A 26,001-nucleotide genomic window follows, 5' to 3' on the forward strand; every position below is an offset into this window, starting at 1 on the left:
TATAATAAATAAATTACATTAAAAATACAATTATAATCAGCGAATTTACTAGAAAATTTATAATTTCATTGGTCCAAATCTAATATCACTGCCCAGAGTATCGATTAGCTGTACCATGTCCGCTATATATCTCATGAAATTGGACATATTAGGAGAATATTCGAACCGCGTGCAATCTATTTCCATAATACAGAACGCAATCAATGTCAAAAATTTTTGGCGCGAATACTCTGATAGCTTGAAGGTTAAGTGGATAAACCATCGCTTCTCTACTTTCTTTACTTAATACATCGTGATACGTGCGACGATCATACCGGTTAATTTTAATCGAGATAATGAAATTTACTACTCCTGAAATTTCGTATCACAATCGTGACCCGGTATTGAGTGTTGATATACAAAATGGTATATGCAAAAATTTGAAAGGAGAACCGTTTTGGAGAGTGGCGACTGGAGGAGCGGACTGTCACGTTTTGGTAATATAGAAAGATTATATATAAAGACACTATATATCATATATATAAAATTGCATTTATACATAGAAAAAGCATTGTTTTAATTAATATAAAATTAATAGAGTAAACATACTGATAAGAATAGATTTATATAATCCTATTAAAACTACCAAATATTTTCTATATTTTCTGAAAGGCAAAAATTTTTTAATAATATCTTTCTAAAGAGTACAATTAATTTTATATTATAATATAGTCAAAAGTATAATAAAATTGAGTTTGTATGTATGTATGTATGTGCAGAATATATTTTAAACAATTGTGTTTAAGCATAGATCTGGCATTTAACAACAACCAAATATGGCGGAGCTACTGTGAATTTTGCAATAGACTTGGATCGTCATCAAAAGGCAGTAAATATTGTGAGATTTTCCCCATCAAAAGAAATTCTAGCATCAGGAGATGATGGTTAGCAATTATTATATCTATATGATATTATTACATTATTTTTATATTATTTTTGTTTTGACATATTAATATTAATATTGATTTTAATATATAGAATCAATTATTATCTTGTGGAAAGTCAAGGAGAGAGAAGGACGAGATTCTTCTCCACCTTCAAGCGATACTGAAAATAAAGAACAATGGACTTCTTGGAAAGTATTGAGAGGTCATATTGAAGATATTTATGACATCAGCTGGTCACCAGACTCTAATTCTTTAATTTCTGGATCTGTTGATAACACTGCTATATTATGGGATATTAAAAAAGGACGTAAAACTGCGATATTATCAGATCATAAAGGTTTTGTCCAAGGGGTGTCCTGGGATCCCCTCAATCAATATGTATGCACTATAAGCACAGACAGGTATGTAATCCATATTATGCCAAACATTTTATATATTTCAGTTTTGTATTGAAAGACATGTTTCTTGTTTTTTAGACATTTTCGTTTAATAAACATTGCTACAAAAAAAATTGTTCAACGAGTTTATAAATCCACAATTCCAACACCATTTGGTAGCCCATTGGAAGGGAAGATGGTACGTTTATTTTACGACGACACATTTAAATCATTCTTTCGCAGGCTGACCTTCTCAATAGATGGATCATTGATTTTTGTTCCCTCTGGAATAATTGAATCACATGAAACTACAGAAACTATATCAAATGCGACGATTGTGTTCTCCAGGAAAAATTTGAAAGAGTCAGTATCAAAGTTTCTGATTCTCACAATATCATTTAGAAAAAATTTTATCAATTTTAACAATGTGTTTTTTTAGACCAATAATGATTTTGCCTACAATGAATGAGTGTACTATAGCAATACGATGTTGTCCAGTATATTTTGAATTGCGAGAGAATGGACCAAATGCGCTGATAACATTGCCTTATAGGATGATATTTGCAGTTGCAACACAAAGTTCTGTATTAATTTACGATACGCAACAAACTTGTCCAATTGGTGTAATATCACTTATTCATTATGGTAGATTGAATGATCTCTCATGGTAATTATCATATTATTAGTATCTAGTTATTACATACATCTGCTTAAATTACTTCTAATATTCAACTTTTTTTTTCTCTTGTAGGTCCAGTGATGGTCAAGTTTTAATTGTATCCTCGAGCGATGGCTATTGCTCCATAATACAGTTTCAAGAAGGTGAACTAGGTAAAATTTATAAAATGAAAAATCCTGTAAATACAGTTTTAACAGATAAATGTAAAAATTCTGGCAAAAACTCAAGAAATATAGACAAAGACAGTGTAATCAAAAGCAGCATTTCAACATTTGATGTTGACGATTGTGCAATGGATATTGATATTGTAAAATCTGATACAATCGATACAATAGTACATCAACCTGAAGAACAGAATAAACAGAAATTGAGTGAAGTAGTAGATGGTCAAAGTATTAAATCAGAGATCAGTGCTTTACAAATAGACAAGAAATCAAGTGAGAATGCAGAAGAAACAGAAGATATCAAGTTAGTGTATGAGGAAAGTAATAGTAATACGAACAAAACTAAAATCAGGAATACTCCACCAAAACCTGATGTTGCTCCTGTAAAATGTCATAAAACCCCTAGAAGAGTAAAATTAATAACTTTATCGAGTCCAAAAGAACTTAAAAAATAATAGCTCTTGTGTACACAAAAATTTTTTTCTGAAACTTATATAGTTTAATTATGTAATTATTTTTTTTATACTGTATAGCGAATGCCGACCACGAGATCGTATATATTTCTTCAAGATGAATATATTATAAGAAATATAAATTTTATATTATAAATAATGTGTGAAAGAACGTTTTTTTTCCATACAAGATATCTTTAAATTCGAACGAAGTTTAAAGAAAAGCATTCTTTTATATATATCATACTATTCTCGAGAAAAGTTTATACTAGAATATAGTAACGCACTCTGCAGATGTGCACATGCATATATGTATATAATTGTCGCGAATACTGTAGTAGTATAAGCTGATCCGCGTTGCCTATGAACTCCGATGCGAATATCGTATATAACACTATTAAATGCAAAGCAGAGTGATCGTACTATCCGCGAAGTCAGCCAGTGATCGAGTCGTCACACGCTCCGACACGTTACAGAGTATATGCAATAAAAAAAATGGTGAGTACTTTGTTTTTTCGTCATATTTGCATTAATATCGAATCTATTTTTTTAATTATAATATTTATCACATAAAAATATATATATTTTTATATTTTAATAAAAAGATCTTTCGTTTAATTTAATTCCGGAATCGGAATAAACATTTTAGAGAAAAAGAATATTACTCTAAAGTTTTTATTTTTTACGAAAAACACTTTATAGAACTAATACAATTGCATTAAAGTTAAATATACATATTTCATTCTTCTCTTTCTATTTTATTATAGTTTCTATATCTATATCTCTCTGAAATGGAGTCTTCTACAAAAATATATATCTACATAAAAACGAGTAAAAATCACGCGTGATGAGAAATTATAATTATAATATTCTCAAAATTTCTGTGATTTCTAAATTGTTTTCTATATCACGGTTTATATTGTTAATTACAAGTTGCATAAATATTGCAATCAACATAAGTTTTTTATCAATTTGTTACGCATTTTGATGTGCGTATTTATAAACATTCTAATAATAGAAATTGTATATATTTGTATGATAACATTATTCCTCATAAAACGCATAATCCATGTGTTTCACAAAGTATATAGCTCGAAAAATATATCGTACGTGTATCATACAGTTTTAAATATTCGGTATATACATACTTTAGGGGTAGTTATAGCTCATAAAATCAATTAAAAGCTTTTCCAAGTTATTTAAATGTGTGCGAAAGAAACTTGAAGAAAAATAATTAAAAGATCAATCGAAAAATTCACATGAGAAAAGAACCCCTAATAAAATGTATTCATCTTAATAAATTAACAAATATTAAAGACAATATTTTTTTTAATACAGTATGTTTTTTCATTTTCTTTTAATAATATTGAAGTCTAGAAAATTAAATGTGATCAGAAAATTAAATGTGATATGGTACATAACATTTTCAAGAATATACGATTATAATTAATAAAAATCTTGAATATTAAAGAAAATAGAAATCGATCTTGTTTTTTAATAAAGTTTTTAATTTTTATATTATAAATAAATTTCTTTTTATATTATTTTTGTGGTTTTATTACCTGTAGTTTAAATAATATGCTTGGAATATATACACATATATTTTCAAAGCTACACGCGAAACTTAAATTATATATGAAGTATCGATTCACATTACAAATGTTGGCGGCGTAATTTTATATTAGTAAAATCATTCTTTCTTCCTCTACAATACAATCCTATATAATCCTAATGCTTATCTATCTAAATTTTTTTTTTTTTTTTTTAAGTTTTACTGTCATATTTTTTAAGGATATCAAAACATAATATTTTTTTGCGGGCCAATATTCTTTCAAAACTTTAGATATTTTATAAATGAATGATAAATTTGACGTTACTCACACACATGTGAAATCATCTTCTGGATGAATCGCGCAATCAGGCATCACATATCAAGTATGCAGTTTGATGTTCGATTAAGCTGCTATGGTTACAGTATGTCAACCTGTAAAAAATCGATTTTTACTATGCAGATATAGGATGTATAATATCGCAAGAGACAATACACTATCTATGTGTGTGTGCAAGTCAGAAAGTAGGGCGACTATAGGCATGCCGATAGATGCTCACTTTTAGGACATGTTTGAATTAATAACGAAGGATATGTCGTGCCAAGGTGGGCATTTTTCTACCAAACGTTGTTGACAGATAATGTCTCTGCTTTAGTCGACGACGTCTTGGCCATCGATAATCATCCCTTGTCGAACGCAGTTTCTTGCGGTCAGTCTCGTAAAATTCGCTCGACAGATTTCGCTTAATCAAAGTATTTAGTTGATCAAAGATTATTCGTAATCGATATCTTATTGTGAAATGACTTGTGAAAATAATACAATTATTCGAATATTTATTGTTTTATGAGTAAAATTTTTGTTATTTTAATTTCTAATTTTATAAAAATTAAAATGAATAAATGAATTATTAGATATGAGAATCTGTAATCAAGCAATTGAATCGATCAATTACACAGAGTAAAGTCGATTTTTCCATGAATTTATATTGTAACATTGTTTACATACAAAATGAGTTTTGATATCTCTTTCTAAATTATCTATCTTTTATAGAATAATTATCCAGAATATTTGTGACAGACATTTTGTCAGAAAGTGCGTGAATTTAAAATATTTATATAAACTACAATAGTATATAATTTTTTTTAAATTTCATGGATCAGAATAATGTTAAGAGAGTATCTGGAACAAGGAAACAATTAATGAATCAATCAAAGTGAACGAAATACTTCCGCGTAACTTGATATCATTGTATGACTTGTTTTTGTGAAATGTACAATTTTTTGTGAGTGCCTATGTCGGTGATTGTTCTAACTAATATATAGAGACGAAGTTTTTTTAAAATATGGCGAAAAAGGTAATTGATACAACAGATTTTATAAATGCTAGTATTTTTTTCGTTTAATAATCATGTGTATGTGCACATTACATTGTCTTTCTCTACGAGGCTACAAACTTATAGTCTGTCATGAATTTTTTAAAGCTACTTGAGGTGGTAATCATAACTAACGTAGCGTAGTAGAACGAATAACATAATTTATACGATGTAATGGAACAATTTTATCTTTAATTTGTAATGTATCTATAAGATCGTTACGGATATCAGTAAATATTTACGGCAAATAATGATTTTTCTGAAAACAGAAGCTAATTATATTAACTTTTCAATTATTTGCTAATGAATTATTTATCATCTTTGTTAAAAGAAAAAAGCGAAAGAATGTATTTTTTACCAATTCTTATATTTTCAAAAAATGAACATTTTATATAAAAGATAAAGAACTGAACAAAAAAACGTCAGGCCAATAAAAATGGTTGGAGCGTAAATTTTATTGCGTATAATTTACATACAGGGGATACTGTGTAAATATATTCATCTATTTGTTGGCAGCGGGAATGCATATCCATTCATATAGGGCAGGCGGGTGTACAAATGGGAAATGCTTGTTGGGAGCTTTATTGTTTGGAGCACGGTATCTATCCGGATGGACAGATGCCCAGCGACACTACCGTACGTCATGGGGATGATTCTTTTAACGCATTCTTTTCTGAAACAAGCTCTGGAAAACATGTTCCGCGAGCGGTTTTGGTCGATCTCGAGCCAACGGTAGTAGGCAAGTGTTCCCTTTTCTTGAGCGTTCAATTCTTATAATTTTTTTTTTTTTTTAACGCTTCGCTTGCATTGCGCATTAACGGATTGATAGCGATTTAAAATGATACAAGTCATTTCTTTAATACTTCAGACGAAGTTCGTTCGGGTACTTACAAGCAATTGTTCCATCCGGAACAGATGATCACCGGCAAGGAGGATGCGGCTAATAATTATGCTAGGGGTCACTACACGATAGGTATTTGAATATATATTTCTCGTTATAATTCCTATATATCTAATCTACAATAACGCAAAAATTAATTACATCGATGTAATTGCAATTAATTGTTTTTATTAGAAAAAATAAATAAAGAACTGGCTTTCAAATCTCGATAAATAACTTGCTGCATGATCTTTTAGAAGACTTTTGATTAATATTAATATATATAGGGTATCCCATGACTCGAGGTCTATACATTAAGAGCATGTTATTGAAATCATTTAGAGTTCAAATTGTTTAATAAACATATGTCCGTAAATGCTTTCTAACAGAATTACAATCATTGAAAGTTGTATATATATATATATATATATATATATATATATATATTAAAACATACACAAATTTTTTTCACATAGACAAAACACAGCATTATTATTAATTATTTTCATAATTTTCAGGAAAAGAAATTATAGACATTACTTTAGATAGAATACGCAGACTAACAGAGCAATGTAAAGGTTTGCAAGGCTTCTTGATCTTCCATTCGTTTGGGGGTGGTACAGGATCTGGATTCTCGAGTCTGCTTATGGAACAATTGTCCGCCGATTATTCGAAGAAAAGTAAACTAACTTTTAGCATTTATCCAGCCCCACAGGTAATATATTATCCTCATTAGAAGATGTTCCAATTTTTAAAATCCGAAAATTCGGATCCTTCTAAAAGATATTCAAGTATAAATAATCTGCGTATATATACGTTTTTTCTTATTTGCAAAATGTGTCTATTTATCTAATAGATAATTTTGTTTTTATTTATACTACGAAATTATTTATTCGTTTAATTATCTAAGTAGAAAAATTCATCTCTCTATGTTTTTTGTAGGTGTCAACTGCAGTAGTGGAACCTTATAACGCGATTCTATACACTCATCCAACATTAGAGCATAGCGAGGTGGCTTTCATTGTGGATAATCAGGTCCGTATAATTATTATTGAAATTTAAAATCGACGTTAAATATCTTGATAAATTAAATGTCTGTTTTACATATCTATATAAAACTTTTAATCAACCTCAGATCGGATCTATTAATCTACAATTCCATTATTAATGAAACTATTACGAAATAACAGTAATTTCTCTTCGGATTTTATCAGTAAAAATTTACATATTCTGCCGAATGTCTTTTATCACATATAAAAGTCACATATAAAAGAAAATTTATTACAATATCTTTATCTATACATGTATATATGCTGATATATTTTAAATAGTATTATAATAAACTCTTGTCTGTCTCTCTTTTTATAATTGCGTGTTATCCACAGGCCATTTACGAATTATGCAGAAGGAATTTGAACATCGATCGACCGACTTATACAAATCTAAATCGACTGATCGGACAAATAGTCTCGTCTATCACTGCTAGTTTACGATTTGACGGAGCATTGAATGTCGATCTCACCGAATTCCAGACAAATCTAGTGCCTTATCCACGTATTCATTTCCCACTCGTAAGATCAAAAATCCTAATTTTCATACATAAACACGTTTATAACATAAAACTCAAACATTTTGATTATTTGGTCCATAAAGATGTTTTAATTATATTCAAATTACTGATGAGTTTTATCGCACTTATATTTTAGGCCACTTATGCTCCCGTTCTGTCAGCGGAAAAGGCTGGACACGAAAGAGTGACTGTTGCAGAAATAACAAATTCTTGTTTCGAACCGAATCACCAAATGGTGAATTGCGATCCGCGTATGGGAAAGTACATGGCGGTGTGTTTGCTGTACAGGGGCGATGTGGTGCCCAAGGACGTTAATGCGGCGATCGCAATGATAAAACGGCAGAAACACGTGCAATTCGTCGAGTGGTGCCCGACGGGATTCAAAGTGAGATTAAATATGAACGAGAGCAAATAAATTTAAGAATAGAAAAAAATATAAAAATTAAAATGTAAAGAGAAATATTAAAAAATTCTTTCTAACTTTAAATTTTAATTAAAAAAGTTAAAATTAAAAAAAAACTGCAATTAAATTACAATCATCAAATTGCTAATAATAGGTGGGAATAAATTATCAACCGCCTACTGTTGTACCGGGTGGCGATCTTGCACGAGTAGAAAGGGCGGTATGTTGTCTCTGTAACACAACGGCGATCGTGGACGCATGGGCTCGACTCGATCATAAATTCGATCTTATGTATGCCAAACGAGCTTTCGTTCATTGGTAAGTGAAAAAAAGACTAATTGTAAGATTCAAATCTAAATTCTACATTAATATTAATTACGTTTATGTTATTCTTCTTGAAACAATATATTTAGGCAGCACTCTCCTTTTAATATTTTTTTTCAACGTGTTCATAATACTCTTAACACTTTAATTTTTATATATTAAATTTTCTCAATATATCGAATATTTGTTTCAAATGTTAAAAAAGTAATACATTTTTAATATAATGCAAAAAGATTCTTTAAATGAGGCTCTTTTATATCCAATCTTACAATATATTTATCGAGAAACGAATGCATAATAAACTATTTATAGGTTCGTCGGGGAAGGTATGGAGGAAGGTGAATTTTCGGAAGCCAGGGAAGATCTAGCCGCCTTAGAACTTGATTATCGTGAAGTGCAAGAAGACGCTGTCAATACTGAGGAAGAGGAAGAATATTGAACTCGCCTCGTTATATTATGCATTGATTCAATACTATTATAATAATGTGTATATTATTATATAATATTCTGATATAAAGTCTTTAGTTTATATCGTACCTATCACTCTTGTTGGTGATATAATATATATATATTCGTACAAAAAAATATAAGAGATTGTATCCGTATAAATACATTGTTTATACACATTTCTTCTATCTGATACATTTTTTTCTAATAAAAATGTTCGTTTTGTAAACTAACTCTACACATTTCACATATCAATTTTGAATCATTTTAAATGCACTCCGTTTAATTATTTCCGCTTCGAAGCGTTTGATGGGCCAATCAGGACGAAGAATCTTATGCTAAAAACGGAAATAGCATCAAGCGCAATCTTTTACCCTCACTAGATTATATGATTTTGTCGGAAATGTACCGACATTTCGCATACGCAATATCAATTATCGATATATACAATTTGTTAACGAGTTTGCAGAGACTTCTACTAAGGTGACGTTGTTGTAGAAAAGCAGTCTGAAAAATTCTGCTTTCAGCAGATTATTTTTACTATTACTTTTGCATTAATATATAATTGATATAACTGACATTTTGCAAATATGTTACCTGTATATGTATTATCGAAGTAAGTACTTATAGGAAAATAATAAAAATATTGTACATTAAGAATAATACAATTTTATTTATATATTATATATATAAAATATATTTTTCATGTATTGATTATATGTAGTTGATAAAGTAATTTATTATGCTGCATATAAAATAATATATAAAGTAGTTTTTGTTATGCTATATAATTTTATTTTTATATATTGGAGAATGTTATATTTTTTGTAGATATAATATAAAGTCCTTAAATGGAGCGTTATTTCAATGGCGAAATATTACTGTTAGATTATGTTCGTCATCATCAGACTCATCATCATCTGATTCTGATTCTGACACTGAAAAAGCCAAATCAAAGAAAAATATTAAAAATTCTGCACCATCAGATAATAGGAATAATTTAGGAAATTTCTTAAACAATATGATACAAGTAAATTATTTAATGATTTTCAATTATTTTAACATTTATTAATTTAGAATATTATTTTAATTAGAATAGCTATGATTATGGTTTTATTATATTTTTAGCAAACTATATCTACAAAGATAGCCAGAGATACTGGGACAGTTAAAGATACTTGCTCAGAAAACACGGTGTGTAAAAAAAATTTTTATTTTTTAAAATTATGAAAATCTCTTACTTTTTAAAATAAATTCTCTGACATCTTATTATATTTAGAAACAAGAAACTACAAAAACGGAAAATGCAACAGATTTAACAGAGTATATAAATAACATGATGAAGGTAAGTTGTATCATTTTGAAGTAAAAAATTAATGCATTCAAAAGCGGTGTAATAACAACATATATTACTGAGAGAAAATATAAGATAATAAATTTTAATGAAAGCATTTGTTATTCCATTTAGGCAAGGAAATTGGAGAAAACCATTGATGTTGCTATACAACCTAAAAAGAAATCTAAGAATTCATTGAATAAAGCCATGTCGTATGGTAATTTCATGTAATAATAATTTAAGAAATGGGAAATGCAGACTTTGCTGAATGTATGTAATAAATAAATCATATTTGTTATAGAAAAAAAATTAATAAGTGCAGCAGAAAATGTAGCCAGCACACTTGGTGGAGATAAAACAAAGACTACATCAGATTTACTTCAGAAAGTTCTTGCATCTAGAGTAGAAATACTGAGGGAAGAACAATTGGTTAAGACGTATGTAAATTAGCACAGAATACAATAAATCATATATACTACACATAAAAATATATTTCTATCTGTAACTTGTTAAATTTCTTAACGACATTCTTGAAATTTTTCGATATTTAATAGGAATTTAAAAGAGGACGCTAAATCGCCAAAACGCGAAGAACAACAAACAAATAACAAATATTCAGAAAAGAAATCTATAATACACGCTCTGCTCGAAGAATATAACAAGCAACCAGTGGTTGAAAATAGTATAGCAAAACAATTGTTAAATAATATCAAAATATCTGAACAAAATAATGATCTAAAAAAGTCACGTGTCAGGTATGTCGTGCAGAAATGATATAAAGTATTATTTTACACAATAGATTATATAACATTAAATTATCACATTCTTATGATATACTAACATCATTTTTAATCGATTGTCGTATGATAGACAAGACATCGATTTATGGAATGGGGAGCCTAGTCGTATTTTTGAAAATATGGGTATCACTTCGCAAAATATACCAGAATTGAAAACTTGGGCAGCATTAGAACAAAGGGAGTTTAAAGCATTGATGACTTACCCACCTGCCAACATATTTCAAGAATTGATTCTTTGGACAGAACAAGGAAAATTATGGAAATTTCCTATCGACAATGAACAAGGTTTTATATACACCAGATATTTTTTTTTCAATATTTAAAATTTAATTTAATATTCATATATATCATAATCCATTTATATCATATCATTTCAGGAATGGAAGAAGAACAGAATATTCATTTTTCAGAACATGTCTTTATGGAACGTCACTTGAAAGAATGGTGTCCTAAATCAGGACCAGTACGTCATTTTATGGAATTAGTATGCACTGGACTTTCCAAAAATCCATATTTAACAGTTCAAGAGAAAATCAACCATATTATGTGGTATAAAGATTTCTTTGAATCAAAGCAAGACTTGTTGCAAGAGCTAGGAGCAATTCAGAAACCATTTCCTGATAAAACAAAAGAGATTAAAGAATAAAATATAATGTAAATATTTGTGCATTATTCTATTTTCTTATTATCAAATAAATTCTTTCCTTTTATAAATCCATAAACCATGTATGGTATATAACATATTATAGTATAATGAAAAATCAGTAATTGGTTGAATTAGTTAAGCATTATAATTATTATATTATATATTCTCATATTATTTATTATCATATTTATATTATTACATAAAATATATTTTGTTTATATTTTTATTATAGTTGTGTAATAAGTACAGTTTTATTGTTAATATGCTACAAAAATTATGCACCTGACCATGGTTCCTCATAATCTTCAATCAGTAAATTTTTATCACGGGACAATTTCATTCGTACAGAATTAGATGTAGGAGTCATTGATAGTATCACAATTCTATTTACAATAAGAAACTTAGGATTATCCAAATGTCGATGTGAAACTATATCAATTTCATCTCTTACTCCCACCTGTTATATCACATTTATTATGTTAGTTGTGTCAAATACAAAAATAATATCTTATTAAGTTGTTTGATGAATTATTCTAGTTGTCGTACATAAATATATAAACTTACCTCCATGGATTTTTTGAATATTTTGTTACCATTTACACGAAACTTGCTTGCATAAAATGCTTCTTCTACTTTACTAAGAACAAAAAAAGGAATTTAGTAATACAAAATAATTTAAATATAAATATTACATATATATAATTAATATAATAATTTTGTTAATACATCAAATTAAACATACTTGCGTGATATTCCAAATCCAGCTTTGGAAATGGTATCTAATCGAAGAGATGGAACGTTTATTGTGAGTATTTTTGAACCAGCAGACACCTCTTCGTTTTCCTCTTCTTCTTCTTCATCAGAATCCTCATCTCTACTTTTTTTCTACAAAATTTCAAAAATATTTTTATTTATATTAAAAGTCTTTAGTTAAAAAAGAAAATGTAAATAAATACATTGTAATTAAATTGTTATTATTAATTACATTATCGACGGTTTTTCTTCTATTAGATTTGAATCTTTTTGCTACGTACAAATTATAGTGATTTTGTATATTGTATTCCTTTGTAGTGCTATCGTGTGTCAAGAGATTTGATTCCAGAAAGTTTCGTATGTAGTAAAATGTACGTGCATTGTTGCATATTGTTCTCCTAATAATATTAATTGTTGCTCTGGACAACATAATATGTAGTTTAAAATTTTTTAATAATCAAATTTCTCTACATTGATTAGAGATAACCTGTCACAGGGGAACAAAGGCAATATACATGTCTTTTGTGAGATATTGAACATTGAGATTAGTATATATCTAAGGTCTGTTCTTTATACAGGTGAACTGGCTGTACGAGTTCAAAGTCTAATAGTACCAATAATAGTAGTTCAGTAGAGATGCGTTCAAAAATTCTACTTGTGTGGTAAAGCAGAATTGAATTGACCAATCGGGATAAAGAAATGTTTGCTCTTTTTGTCCTGATTGGTCAATTAAATTCTATTTTACTGCGCGAGCAGAATTCTTAAACGCATCCTAAGGCGCGTTCCACTCAACGACCGCAATGCTCATGGTATCATTTTATTCTTGTTATTCACCGAAAGTTAAACAAAGATAGATGATGCTCGCGAGCGTTGCAGTCGTTCAGTGGAACGTGCCCCTATGTTCTCTTACTTTGTAGAATTTTCTATCGCAACCAACGGAAGTCTGCGACTTTTGAGTCGACTTAATCATTAAATCAAAATTTTCTATAAGTTTTTCTATCACATACATGTTGATTCAACAATTGCAAATAGCGAGAATATTTATAATTTAGAAGCCAAGTTCGAGAAAATAGATAAATACTTTTTCTAGACTGGCATTCCCTTTAGCTATAGAAGTACAGAATATAGACTGCCAGTGCTCAAGGCCATTCAAACTCCTCGTCGCCAAAGATTAAAGGTATCGACAACGAGTATTCATAATTCTAACATCTTCAACGCTGACTGTATTAGAACATCATGCCAAAGAATAAAGGTCAGTAAGATTGCGTTGCGTTTCATATTTATCTTTTTTATCTAAATTTTATTCGCAAATATTGATTATTGCAATTTCTATCCTGCAATGTGGTTAAGTTTAACTTAACCTATTAACGTCAAGATTATTTCAAAGACGAATTATAGTTTGCTCGCAAATTTCATTGAGCATTATCATGTTGAGAATGACACTTTGCCTGCAGGAAAGGGAGGTAAAAATAGAAGAAGAGGAAAGAATGAAAACGAGACCGAAAAGAGAGAATTGGTGTTCAAGGAGGATGGACAAGGTGAGAGTGCAGTGCGGGGAATATAAATAATGTTACGCGAAAAGAATTCGCGTTTTATTTTGGTGTACTCACAATGTTTATTTTGCGCAGAATACGCTCAAGTGACAAAAATGCTGGGCAATGGTAGACTAGAAGCCATGTGCTTTGACGGAGTCAAGCGACTGTGTCACATTCGAGGAAAGCTTCGGAAGAAAGTATGGATAAATCAAGGAGATATTATATTAATTGGTTTACGAGATTACCAGGATGCTAAAGCGGACGTCATATTGAAATATACGGCCGATGAAGCACGTAACTTGAAAACTTATGGTGAATTCCCAGAAACTGGTAAGTGGTATTTTACATTATCAATACTCAATGTATGACATTTTATTGTATATTTACCTGATATAATCTATAGTGTTTTCTTATTAATGTGAAATTGTTTTTAGTACGTATCAATGATACAGTTACCTTTGTGGAAGATGGATTCGATGAAGACATTGAGTTTGGTGATGAAATTAGCGACAATGATGAAGATGATGTTGACAATGTAAGCTCTTTCATACATGAAACTATTTTATCTATACAAGTTATATTATTGCTATAACTTGTTTGTACTTTTTGATTTCTCTCATCTATTTTACCCCCTTTCCCTGCAATATCCAATTAAAAAATTTGATTCATTTTATTTATGTATTATGTTTAATAATAAAATACGCTATTGTACTTACAGATCTGATGACCTGCATTGTAATAATAAAAAAAAGGTATGTCATAAAAATGCATGGGGACATCTATTCATTTCACAGAATACTATTATTTGTCAAAGTTTTCTTCTATCGAATAGCTCATCTCTCTGTATGTATTCCTAAATAAATTGTCAGTTTATGGATAACGTGTTCCAATTTGAATAGTTATATTTGGTATTTATAAGTTTTATAGGAACATGAATTCTCTTTTAATAGAAAAAAATTATAGTTGATATTTAACATATATTAAATTTAAATTTTGCATTATTTCGAGTACACTATATGCCAGATTTGCTAGATTTATATTTGTACAGTATCAATATGTATGACCAGTTTCGTGACCATTTCTCTGTATTTTCTATATTTCATATATTATCTGCCAATAATACACATGTATATCGTCATTTAAGCAGGAAATAGGAATGTACATCATAGCGAGTACTCTTTTATATGTTAAAATGTCTCACTCTAAAATATTCATCGAGAAACGAAATAACATACAATTAGAGATCTCGTCCTCTGTCAGATTTTGACAAGATTTTAGAGCCAGTACAATTATTAGTAAATTGCTAAATTAATAAATTAAAAGACAACTTGGGATAAGTTCCTAGTGAACAAAAAAACTTTTTGTCTTAGCGTGATTATTATTATAGTTTGATTGATTACACACATTGGTAATAATGATACAGTCATTTGTTACGATAAATAACGTGTATCAGATGTGTAATTCTCGGGACATACGTTGTGTTATGTATCTCAGTGCAATTGTTCAATACATGTTATTTGTTACATCAAAAGGGGACTATAATGTGTACTACATTTCGACAATTAACATCGGCTGTTAACGATGAAAATGTACAATTAATCATTTTTATGTAATGAAAGAATCTGGAAAATAATATTATTGTTTATTTATGTACAATTAAGCGGAACAATAAGATACATTTATAAACTCGAATTTTTTTTATATGTTAAATAAAATTGCGTATGTTTAACAAATTCTAAAAATTGAAGAAATACTTTTTTCTCTTTTCAGAACCTATCTTTTCCTTATAATTAAAAATAAAATAAATAAGATACCATAATTATATAAAATTTATAATGTAAAGAATATATACTTACGTAAAATTAATTTTTTCTATTCACATTTGAAATGCAATTCTTTTAAGATAATGCTAATGCAATTCTTCTTCTCTCCTTTATGGCTGGTTAGGCTTCTATATAAAATTTGTTTGTACGCCATTTGGTGTTTATATGAATTATAATCGATCACTAGTTAATGGTGCAACAACTAGTGTGTGAAAATGATCCCCCAGAGGAAGATAAGTTGCAAAAAAATTTTGAATCTAAATTGGAACTTGCGCGAGAATGCGCTTAAACACGTTCATATCCAACCAAGGCTGTTACGGATCTAATGCTAATACAATTCTTAAAAATACTTGAAAGAAAAGTGTATTACATGACAATTGATTGGTTATTTAGTATGTATTCATATACGAATGAAAGGATGAAAATATCTCGTTCTTTCTTTTTTTATATTTCTACTATAGAGGACATCGTAATTCTGATGCAACATTTTATTTATTATGCCGCTGATAGTTCTATCACACAATATTATATAATAAATTATAGTCTCTTTCTCCTTTGATATCTTGACACCATGCAATGCCATTGTAATGATAATACGATTATAATATTAAAGAGGGACATGTAATTAGTATAAGGGGAAGTATGCGTGATTACTTGATGTGTTAAGTTGAAAATTAACTTGTACAAAAGTATGTGCAAAATATAAAGCGTTAGTTCAATATTGGTACATTAATGTTTTGATGACGATAAATGACATTGATATTAAATGCAATACATTTGTAATATATATATATATATATAGATTGACAGCACTAGATAATTCAAAATATATTGCTATTGCACATAGAATATATCATCTGTTTAATGTTCTAATAGTAGTCTTGTACTTTGCAATAATATATAATAAAATGTATATTGCATGTATAAAAGTTTTTCTTCCATCATGAGATAATCTTCCATCATCGATAACATTAAAGTACCAGCGTTGTCATGGCATTCGTAATGAATTATATATACTAAATGTTACGACAATATATAGGAGCATATCATATTTTATTTTGATGCGCATGTGATTGTGCCTTTGGTCCTTAGGTCAGATGGGCTCTAGGCAAGTTCTATTAAACGTAGTATAACAGTCATTATAGACAATAATTTATAAACTTCAGATAGCATAATCATATTATATCTTTCAATATATCATATATCATACATTAATAGAATAGCTTATTTAATTTTCGTTTTAATATATTTATATATTATATGATTTTTTTCTTTTCCTCCTCTCTTTTCTGTGCTTCTCAAAACTGTGTCATACACCAAAAGCTAACACTGGTTTAGAATATTAAAAATGAATCCAGATCCGCAAGGTTTTAAACAATGTAATCTCTATACATCGTCATGTTGTCAACTTTTGCTATTTAATTTTACGCTGTTTCACATGGCATGACAAAACGCTGATAATGTAACCCTTCCAAGCTTACAAATTAACACATAATATTTGTATCCAGAGGCTCGCTATATAAATAAAATATTCCTGTTAGCATCTTATAATTATTACAATCGTATCCATAGTACATTTATATATATATATATATATATATATATATATATATATATATATAAAAGTTACGCTAAGAAATTATCATATATACAATTAAAAATTGTTAGGAAATATCCTTTAAACAAGTTAAATTTATACATTATATTCCGATCCATAAAAACATTTATATTTCTCACTGTTAATCAAATCAACAGTCGGTGAGCGAAATAGTCGGCACTTCTTTTCTAGTTCATTTTTTTTTATTATGCCTGAATTCGCGACTTGAGTCGAGTAACAATAAGAAATTTCCAATTTCCTTATTTTCGTTTCAGAATTTATCAATTATGTCCATTGTCGAAAGTATCAATGAAGAATAAATATATATATATATATATATATATATATATATATATATATATATATATATATATATATATTCATTCATTCATTTATTGCCGATCTATTAAGCGACATATTGCGCGATAGATATACAACCATCCTACAATTTAAATGGACTATTCTTGCGAGAATAATACTAATCTAGATGATCGCTCGGCACGATCGAGACGATCTTATCCTCTGCTGCTGCACTTCCATCAGTTCCACCATTCACATTTTTTTCGCCTATCTTTCCCTCCCTTCCATTTCGCATTATAGCTTTGAACAACACGAGAAAGGCGTTGTACATGGACGGGTTGGCATAGTGAAGACTAGCGCGGATCGGCTAGTCGGACTAGCAACAACATACGTAGACACATCATCGATCGCGAGATTACAAACGCAAACAAGTAAGGTAACCGAGCGGAACGGAAAGGCAAGCAAATCTGAAGCATAGGCCATGAGCAGCGTGGTAATAAATCATCGTGCATGCTTTTATGTAGCTTCAGAAAGAGACAATATCTCAAAGGAGCGCGCGATGGACACGTCTTCATGTGCCTCTGGCTCTATATAATCGAAAACTCATCGCTCGACGCCCGAGGACACGTCAAGTTGATGAAGTCGAGATGCTTCATTGAAAATTAATTACGAGAGAATCAACTTCGAAAATACCGACGAATCCTCTCTTTTATTCATTATGAAGGTTCGAAGGGCAGCAGCGCGTTCTATTCCTAATGGTCCTTTCTTTCTTCTGTCATGAACGTATCCATGATCTTCTGCATAGATTCGCGTAAGTCATCCGTACCACCAGCTCCCACGGACGATACTGTTCTCGATTCCGTATGCGTAGTCGTTATGCTGCAAAAGATGATTCTCTTAAGATTATGTTTATCTAGATGTAAAAAAAAGAAATAAATATATGTCTTTAACTAATATTCAATGTAAATAAAAAAAATATATATATATAACAGAATAAAAACAATTAAATTTTATCACTATTAGGAGAGATATAATCGCCTTGGGGGAAAGAAAAAAAAAAAATGTATATATACCTTTCCTGTATGAGAGGATCCACCTCGATCGTTGTCGTCTCCATGAAGGATGGCTCGCTATGTTGCAAAAAGTCAGATTCTGCGACAACAAAGGAGAACAAATCAAACATCTTGTGACATTCGTAACAGATTTCGCTATTTCGTTGCTGCGTGTTTTATATAGAGAACAAGAGTACGAATCGTATATATCTCTCAAATTTTACATCATGCCCAAAACAAGGGGATAAGACTAGACACATATAAAAAAAGTTACAACATTGCTAAACATTTGACGATACATAATATATATATATATATATATATATACGCATTTTCACTCAATCAGCCAAACTAAATGCAATCCTTTTATCGTGATATCTTTTTTTTCCGCACGTGGATATATCTCACAGCAGATCTATATCTCCCGCGTAATTTATAATATATCTTTATACAACTTTTACTGCATCTACTATACATTTTTTTATACTGTGATGTTAATTACTTTTATATGTGTATGCTACAAGCTGTATATCATTAAACTCAGCCGAATTCCTATGTCTTAATTGTAATTTAAATTAATTATATATACATATATATATATATATAAAATAATAATATCTCGTATGTATAGAATGTGTTTAATAAATAATGTTACAATCGACGAGGAGATAATTCTTCGCTATATTTTTTCATACTTTTCTACAGGAAAGTGTGTCATTGATTGTACTACGATTGCTCTTGAATCTATGCTGTATATTCTCATATATGCGAGAAGATAAAAAATATAGTTATACATGTTCAGAGACTCTGAATTCTAAATAGCAGTTTATCGAATTCTTTTCAATTTCAATAATAATTAAGGATTGATATACCCATATTTTTTACAGACATAAATAAAAATACTAAAATTAATTATACTGAATTTTAATAAATTAAATTAAATTTTATATCTCTTTCACGTTTACTTAAAGTTTTTTACATAATTTTTTGGAAATGTATATATAATTATTCTGCTATTTAGGATCGAAGAATTAACTGCGTTTCATAGGAAGACAGCACTGCTTAAAAATAAATGCTCGTTGATCTGTATTTAATTAAATACACGACGACATTATATTACTGAGCAATATTCTAAATACTTTTGTCAGTACGGTTGTGCTTGAGCGCAGCGAGCTCGTGTAAAGCGCTGATAAAAGCCGCCGAACAAAGCATTTAGCAGTTAGTCGTAAGAGATGTAAGTATTCAACGTTCTCGATACAACAAAAGAGTACTACGGTAAAAACTGAAAGTGGACTCCTTTCGATTCATAAAAATTAAAAAAATATATTTCGATGCGTTTGATACATACATATATAAAATGTGGTACTCTCTCTATAATAGAGACGAGTTTCGATATACGGTATAATATTGTTTCAAAGTGTGAAGCAATGATGATTTTTTTTTATGGAAATAAATTAAAAGATTCTTAATCTTACAAATATTTTGGTACACACTACATCGCGCGTAATAAGATATAATTTTTTTTGGATAAAGCATCGTCAAAGTATTGTCAGGCTAAATTCGAAAAGAAGATATTCTTACGATTATTAGATATGATAATTTTCAGCCTACCGTCCGCTGGTTTTGACCGTAGTTTTGCGATCGTAAATGAAATGCTCCATGAAATTTTATATATAGGAGCCCGTACTAACTACATTAGTTAGTATTGTTAGACGAACGGTCAGATAGAATGCTAGAATATTCCTAGTGCGAAAAGGACGACATCTTTGCGGATTTAAATTTTTTCAGGACGACGATACAAAATCATTCTACTTGAGCCGATTTTCACACGCGTTTGACATATTGACAGGAAATATATCATAGGGATTATACACAGGGAAACTCATGTATTTAAGGATGTTCAATTAGTGTACTTGAGGATGTTCAATAAGTATGTGTCACGCGATAATCAACGCACAGACGTGTCTATGTTTTAAACTAGCGTATCGCTGATAAAAAGAGGGATTATAAGCTCGAGGAATGAAAAGATGACATAAAAGCATCTTCTATTTCGATTCTTCTTGTTCTCAGGGATTGAAATTGATATAATTTCGTTAAGTCTAATTTTCGATGCAGGTAAAATTGAAATCTAAATTCGCCCCGGAAATATATCGATTTTAATCCCTTTTATACTGCGACATACGTTACATTTTTATCGAAAGGAATCGAAAGGGAAAATTCAGTAGAATATTAAGAAGCTGTAATACATCAGTCGGCGTAACGCAACTCGCTCTCATTTTGGGAAAAAGAGAACGAGAGAGCTATCTTAGTGCTATTTTTGAGAAGTTTGTCGTATATTCATTTGTATATCGACAAGATCCAGAGAAAGCCATTCTCGCGCACACTTGTGCTTATACGTGTAAAATACGATATATATATGTACATACACTTAAATTACTTACATGACGATTCGCCTAACAATCCTAACGTGACTAAAAACACGACTGTTGGTCCCTCTACACTTTAGCTTTATCTTGAGTTGCTTATTGTCAGAAGAGAGCTAGAAGGGTAAAAGTAAACTATAGGATGCTCGAAATAAAAAAAAGAAAACAAAAAATGGAAAGAACTAAAAAAGAAAAGAGTAGGAGTTCGTTTCGTGCACAACACTAGATATAAAACATATCTTTCTATCACGATGAAAAAGTTGTTGTGTCCCCGATAATAGAACACTGCTGCGACGGATGCGAACTAAAGTCAATAAAATGCTAAAAGATGCAATCATGCGGGATATCAATATCAAAATTCATGCATAGAAACTGCATTACAGAAAAAAGAAAGCTTGCTTCTTCTTGCTTATACGAATTTACCTGTCTTCGTGTAGTAAATCAATTTATCACGCGTACGTGATGTATATTCGGTATCCTACAGAAGATTAAATCTATATGTGTGTGACAGAAGGCTGTTTTATAAAAGTATCATTCGTTGCGCGTTACAATCATCGCCAGGATTATTGAAATCATTGTATTATATACATTATTTAGTTGACATTTCACTTTCCACGAAAGTTATCATAATTAAAATAATTTTGAAAATATTGCGATTGTATTTAATGTGGAGATAGACTCCAGTATTACAAATATGCAAATCTCACATTTAATAAAATTTTCTATCAATAATATCGCATATTTCTGGGACATTGCATAATTTGTAAATATTTATATTTTTTTTTATTAATTAATATTATATAATATATATATAAGTTCCTCTCCTCTTCTAATATACCACTTTCATTACAATCGAAAATATTTTTTAATCATGTATCTCTTTTCGAAAATATATATTTTTTCAAATAATTACGTTTTTCTGATTAATATGTATTATAACTTTAAGAATTTTTGAGTTTTCGTTTATAAAAATGCTATAAATCTATTTGCAAGAATAATTATTATAATCTTAATTATATCATTTAATGAAAATTTAAGCCTTGAGAGAGATATGCATTAATCAGGAAAACTTCAGTTTTCGATTGTGTCACAAATTTGAAAACAAGATACAATATTAAGTAGCATGATATAAATCGACAACTTGAATCTCTATTCTGATATTGTAAAAGCTGTGTGTTGGCCTGATATATATACCTTTAAAAAAAACTTTAACATTACTAAAAGTGATATAGATACTTTAGTAAATGTGAAGGATGGTCGTACCCGGCTTGCTTCGGGACATTGTTAGACAAGATGTAGATGACACGTCGAAACATTTGTGGCTCCAGAGCAAGTATAAGCGCTATTAGAAGCACCAGCACAGCAACAGCTATGCTCATCCAACACACGCAGCTGGCTCTACCGGGTGTCTTCGTCCTAGTCTTCGCTTCTATCGCATTGCTCGAACAAACTGACGGTACCATACCGTGTGTTTCTGCCATTTAAAGATTATCAATTGCCATGAATTATCGTCGGAAACGTTAAATTTTGATGAATTGATTGATTGATCTGGATGAGAGACGCTCCACCGCCGTGATTAGTATAATGAATAAGCCAAAAATAATACCGAAACAGCCACATATTTTGTGTGTTGATTTGAATAAAGTTTATTGTTGATGAATGAAGATCAATGATATTATTGAAAAATTAATTTTATCATCATTTTGTAACAATATATATATATATATATATAATAAAATTTGTCAGCTTCTAAACTATTATATTATCAATTCTAAATTATCGCCAAATTGAAAGCTTCCAAAAGATACGTAAAAATTAAATTCCACTTAAATTTTACGAATAACGAGAATAATCCCATGTAATTTTTTGAAAAGCTTTTCACTTTTCTGCTTTTCTGGTCCATATTGTTTAATATTAAATAATGTTTAGTATATGTGCTGAATTTTCATATTTTATGAAAATTTCCTAACTGCTTAATGTGTGTAACACATGTTATATCATTCTATTCCTCTATAATTGCAAACTCCCGGTTTAATTAGCGCTACTTTGGTCAAATTGCACGAGGAATTTCGCAATGAATATATGTTAGATTTTTCTCTTTATATGTATATCGCTTTAACACATCGGCGTGTGATAACGCATTCAATCATACCTAGCTGATTGTAAATGAGCCTCGAATGAAAGTATGCTATAGTCCCAGAAAGCCCCTGATCATAAGATTCCATCCATCCTATAGCCAATACCAACGAAAAAAAGGAAGAAAACGACATTATCGTCAAATGTTTCCCGAACGAAGCAACATTTAATTACATTAATCGCACACGTCATAATTCCTCACCTATTACGTATCTACGAAGAGGAGTATTTACGCACTTTATGCAGACTTATATGACTGCACTTCACAAGCTTTATTTTTCCTTGCACGGGTTGTTTACTCTTCTATACTATGCCGCCGACATAGAAGATATAACACAGCAAACACATTATAGATCATGCATTTCCCAAGCAAATAGATTCCGTTTTACTGCTTGAAAACATATTCAAGTAATAATATTTTGAAGAGTCGAAGTCCTTGCCCAATTGAAAATTAATATAATCTAATTATATTTCGAGTTTTTGCAAGAACATTGATTATTTTATCAACGTTTAAAAAAAATTTCAACTTTTATAAATATTTAATAACTATTATTTTTGCATTTTTTGAGTGGGAAAAATATATTGTAGTAAACTGAGAAGACATATTCTATATAAAAAAAAATTCAAAGTATAAATGAATCAACAGAGGATTTTTGACTGTCTCCTGTTTCAATTTCAAATTTTCATCCTTGAAATACTTGTAAACTCAAAATATCTATATAATCTAGAATTCGAGCAATCATCTCTTAATTCTATTTCAGTGATGATAATTCTAATCGTTCAAGCTCGATTACCAATGTAATTAATTCATATAATTAATTTTCTCCGTCAAACAATTGCAAACATCAATACGTGTTTTCAAGTCACAATTAGCAGAAAATACAAAAAGGTTTGTAAAGGATACATGCAAACAATTAAAGCTCAGCATGCCACTATAATCTATATATATTTATATATATATATATATATATATATATATATTTCTTTCTTCTATTCGGGCTCGTTCACAAGTATCCGAGAGATAACCGGTTAGCGAGGAGATTCGGGGTAATATGTACATTGCTTACTTAGAAGATTAGCTGTTAGAGTGCGGTACCTTGGTCATCCTCTAACGGGGACAGCTCCGCACCTTCGTGCAGTGCTACATCCGACCCGCTGGAACTGCCTAACGTACGCCTCTTGCTCGGGGATCGTCTTCTAGGTTGTGGTGAACCATCACTATCGGTGTCGCTGTGCATATCGTGCCTCGAGCTACCACCATTCTTGTTGTTGTTGTTGTTGGCAACAAACACATCAACGGCGCCGCCGTTGCCAGAGCCGGGCGATGTGTCTTGAGAATATTGCGCCATCGTTTCCCATTGCTCACCCGTCGTCGAAATCCAAGAAGTTGTTTCTTCAATCTCAGATTTCGTTAATCGCTCCCGAAGATTCTTTAAGGCATAAGCTTCCGCGTCGCCGAAATCATCGTCACCATCATTACTGGTAGAGATCACTGTTCTCACCACCTTCTCGATTCTTTCAGTCTCCGGCATCGTCTCTTCCATTGTTATCCGTTGCACGGTCGTAATCGTCTGTACATCATCGGATTCAGACCTGTCGGTCTTTATCATAGTGGTGGAAATATCTGGAAACTTGTTATCGCCAAAGTCGAAGATCTCGCTCGGTAGAGCGTTAGCGACTTGGTTTATCCTCTTGACAACCTCCTCGCGTGTCATGGGTTGCAAAACATCATCTTCCGAGGTCAAAGTTACGGTTCTCACCGTTTCAACGACCCCACCTGTCTTCAGAAGCTCCTCCAGTTTTTCAGGATCGATTGATGAATCGCTAGTTACAATTGTAGTTGTAGTTCGTTGTAGTTGTTCTTCTGTTGGAAGAGTCATTTCCACTCTGTTGTTTATCATAGTTTCGATCATGTTGTCCGGTTTGATCGTCGGAATTGTATCACTGAGCGATACGCTGTTTTCTTTCGCTGTTTCCTTGATCAGTTCTCCGTCCGTGTATTCCCTGGTAACGTATTTAACGGTTCGCGAAACCGCTTGTGGAGCTATGATACGATCTTTGGAGGATTCTAATGGAACGGATTCAAGATTATCGCTTGTTTGGGGTGTACGAGAATCGATTTTAAGAGGGATCTTGCTCTTTAGATTACTGTTCTTGCTCGATGATTGCGCTTCTTGCGGTTTGAGCGGCTGCTCGACTGTTTTACGTATTCGTGAGGCGTCACTAAGTTCCAGATGGAATTCGGGTTTGATAGACGGCTTGGTGGTGGAGTGACGCGGGGCGGGAACAGGTTGCTTTGATGGAGCAGAAGTAGCATGCCTCTCTACAGTCCCATCAATCTCAGCCGAATCATGCCCTGACCCATCCAAAAGGACATGGACAAGAACAGGAACAAGGACATAAAGCACATTGATACACACTAAGAATTTCAACTCTAGTCCAGTTGCCAAAGTTGG

At 30.6% G+C, this 26,001-nt stretch overlaps 6 protein-coding genes across 23 annotated transcripts in view; 4 read left to right on the top strand and 2 right to left on the bottom strand.

Annotated features, from left to right (window-relative positions):
• Positions 1–168: 168 nt before the first annotated feature.
• Positions 169–2,694, top strand: Caf1-105 (chromatin assembly factor 1, p105 subunit). The gene is made up of 6 exons (XM_070294044.1): positions 169–476; positions 791–923; positions 1,018–1,327; positions 1,403–1,666; positions 1,743–1,970; positions 2,055–2,694. Exons 1-6 carry the CDS (start codon positions 336–338, stop codon positions 2,599–2,601), a joined length of 1,623 nt encoding a protein of 540 aa, XP_070150145.1. The 5' UTR covers positions 169–335; the 3' UTR covers positions 2,602–2,694.
• A 291-nt stretch (positions 2,695–2,985) lies between these two features.
• Positions 2,986–9,377, top strand: LOC138932336 (tubulin alpha-1 chain). Of its 2 annotated transcripts, XM_070294045.1 has the most exons (10): positions 4,755–4,857; positions 5,309–5,502; positions 6,037–6,259; positions 6,389–6,493; positions 6,919–7,115; positions 7,343–7,435; positions 7,786–7,971; positions 8,107–8,355; positions 8,528–8,691; positions 9,010–9,377. In XM_070294045.1, exons 2-10 carry the CDS (start codon positions 5,491–5,493, stop codon positions 9,134–9,136), a joined length of 1,356 nt encoding a protein of 451 aa, XP_070150146.1. In that variant the 5' UTR covers positions 4,755–4,857; positions 5,309–5,490; the 3' UTR covers positions 9,137–9,377. The 2 variants fall into 2 exon arrangements, with proteins under 2 accessions (XP_070150147.1, XP_070150146.1); XM_070294046.1 differs by lacking the exons at positions 4,755–4,857; positions 5,309–5,502 and adding an exon at positions 2,986–3,096.
• Positions 9,378–9,661: 284 nt separating this feature from the next.
• Positions 9,662–11,997, top strand: Mrps31 (mitochondrial ribosomal protein S31). Its single transcript, XM_070293954.1, has 9 exons — positions 9,662–9,760; positions 9,976–10,174; positions 10,273–10,338; positions 10,424–10,489; positions 10,613–10,697; positions 10,782–10,917; positions 11,035–11,235; positions 11,351–11,565; positions 11,658–11,997. Exons 1-9 carry the CDS (start codon positions 9,735–9,737, stop codon positions 11,924–11,926), a joined length of 1,263 nt encoding a protein of 420 aa, XP_070150055.1. The 5' UTR covers positions 9,662–9,734; the 3' UTR covers positions 11,927–11,997.
• Positions 11,678–13,231, bottom strand: LOC138932282 (mitochondrial transcription rescue factor 1). The gene is made up of 5 exons (XM_070293955.1): positions 12,912–13,231; positions 12,669–12,811; positions 12,491–12,563; positions 12,209–12,383; positions 11,678–11,897 (listed from the first exon to the last, which is right to left on the bottom strand). The coding sequence occupies exons 1-5, from the start codon at positions 13,107–13,109 to the stop codon at positions 11,884–11,886; spliced, it is 603 nt and encodes a 200-aa protein (XP_070150056.1). The 5' UTR covers positions 13,110–13,231; the 3' UTR covers positions 11,678–11,883.
• Positions 13,232–13,760: 529 nt separating this feature from the next.
• Positions 13,761–15,888, top strand: Eif1a (eukaryotic translation initiation factor 1A). The gene is made up of 5 exons (XM_070295216.1): positions 13,761–13,931; positions 14,134–14,217; positions 14,308–14,544; positions 14,649–14,749; positions 14,933–15,888. The coding sequence occupies exons 1-5, from the start codon at positions 13,916–13,918 to the stop codon at positions 14,936–14,938; spliced, it is 444 nt and encodes a 147-aa protein (XP_070151317.1). The 5' UTR covers positions 13,761–13,915; the 3' UTR covers positions 14,939–15,888.
• A 1,183-nt stretch (positions 15,889–17,071) lies between these two features.
• Positions 17,072–26,001, bottom strand: part of LOC138932899 (ankyrin-2) — a 76,529-nt gene continuing 67,599 nt past the window's right edge. For 8 of the 17 annotated variants that reach the window (XR_011446865.1, XR_011446864.1, XR_011446863.1 and 5 more), the window contains 4 exons: positions 24,642–25,901; positions 22,646–22,883; positions 19,008–19,086; positions 18,794–18,813 (listed from right to left, as the gene is read on the bottom strand). Coding sequence is in view for 4 of the 17 variants with exons in the window: in XM_070295207.1 (XP_070151308.1) it covers positions 18,687–18,813; positions 19,008–19,086; positions 24,642–25,901 (1,466 nt within the window). In the remaining 13 variants the exon portion in view is untranslated. Of the gene's footprint in view, positions 18,814–19,007; positions 19,087–21,427; positions 21,526–22,645; positions 22,884–23,561; positions 23,640–24,612; positions 25,902–26,001 lie in introns of those variants that run through there. The other 9 variants (XM_070295207.1, XM_070295204.1, XR_011446868.1 and 6 more) reach the window with 8 other exon arrangements.

This window comes from Polyergus mexicanus, unplaced genomic scaffold (genome assembly GCF_030449975.1).
Source record: "Polyergus mexicanus isolate NDT 795.1 unplaced genomic scaffold, iyPolMexi1.0 SCAF_4, whole genome shotgun sequence".
Lineage (NCBI taxonomy): Eukaryota > Metazoa > Arthropoda > Insecta > Hymenoptera > Formicidae > Polyergus > Polyergus mexicanus.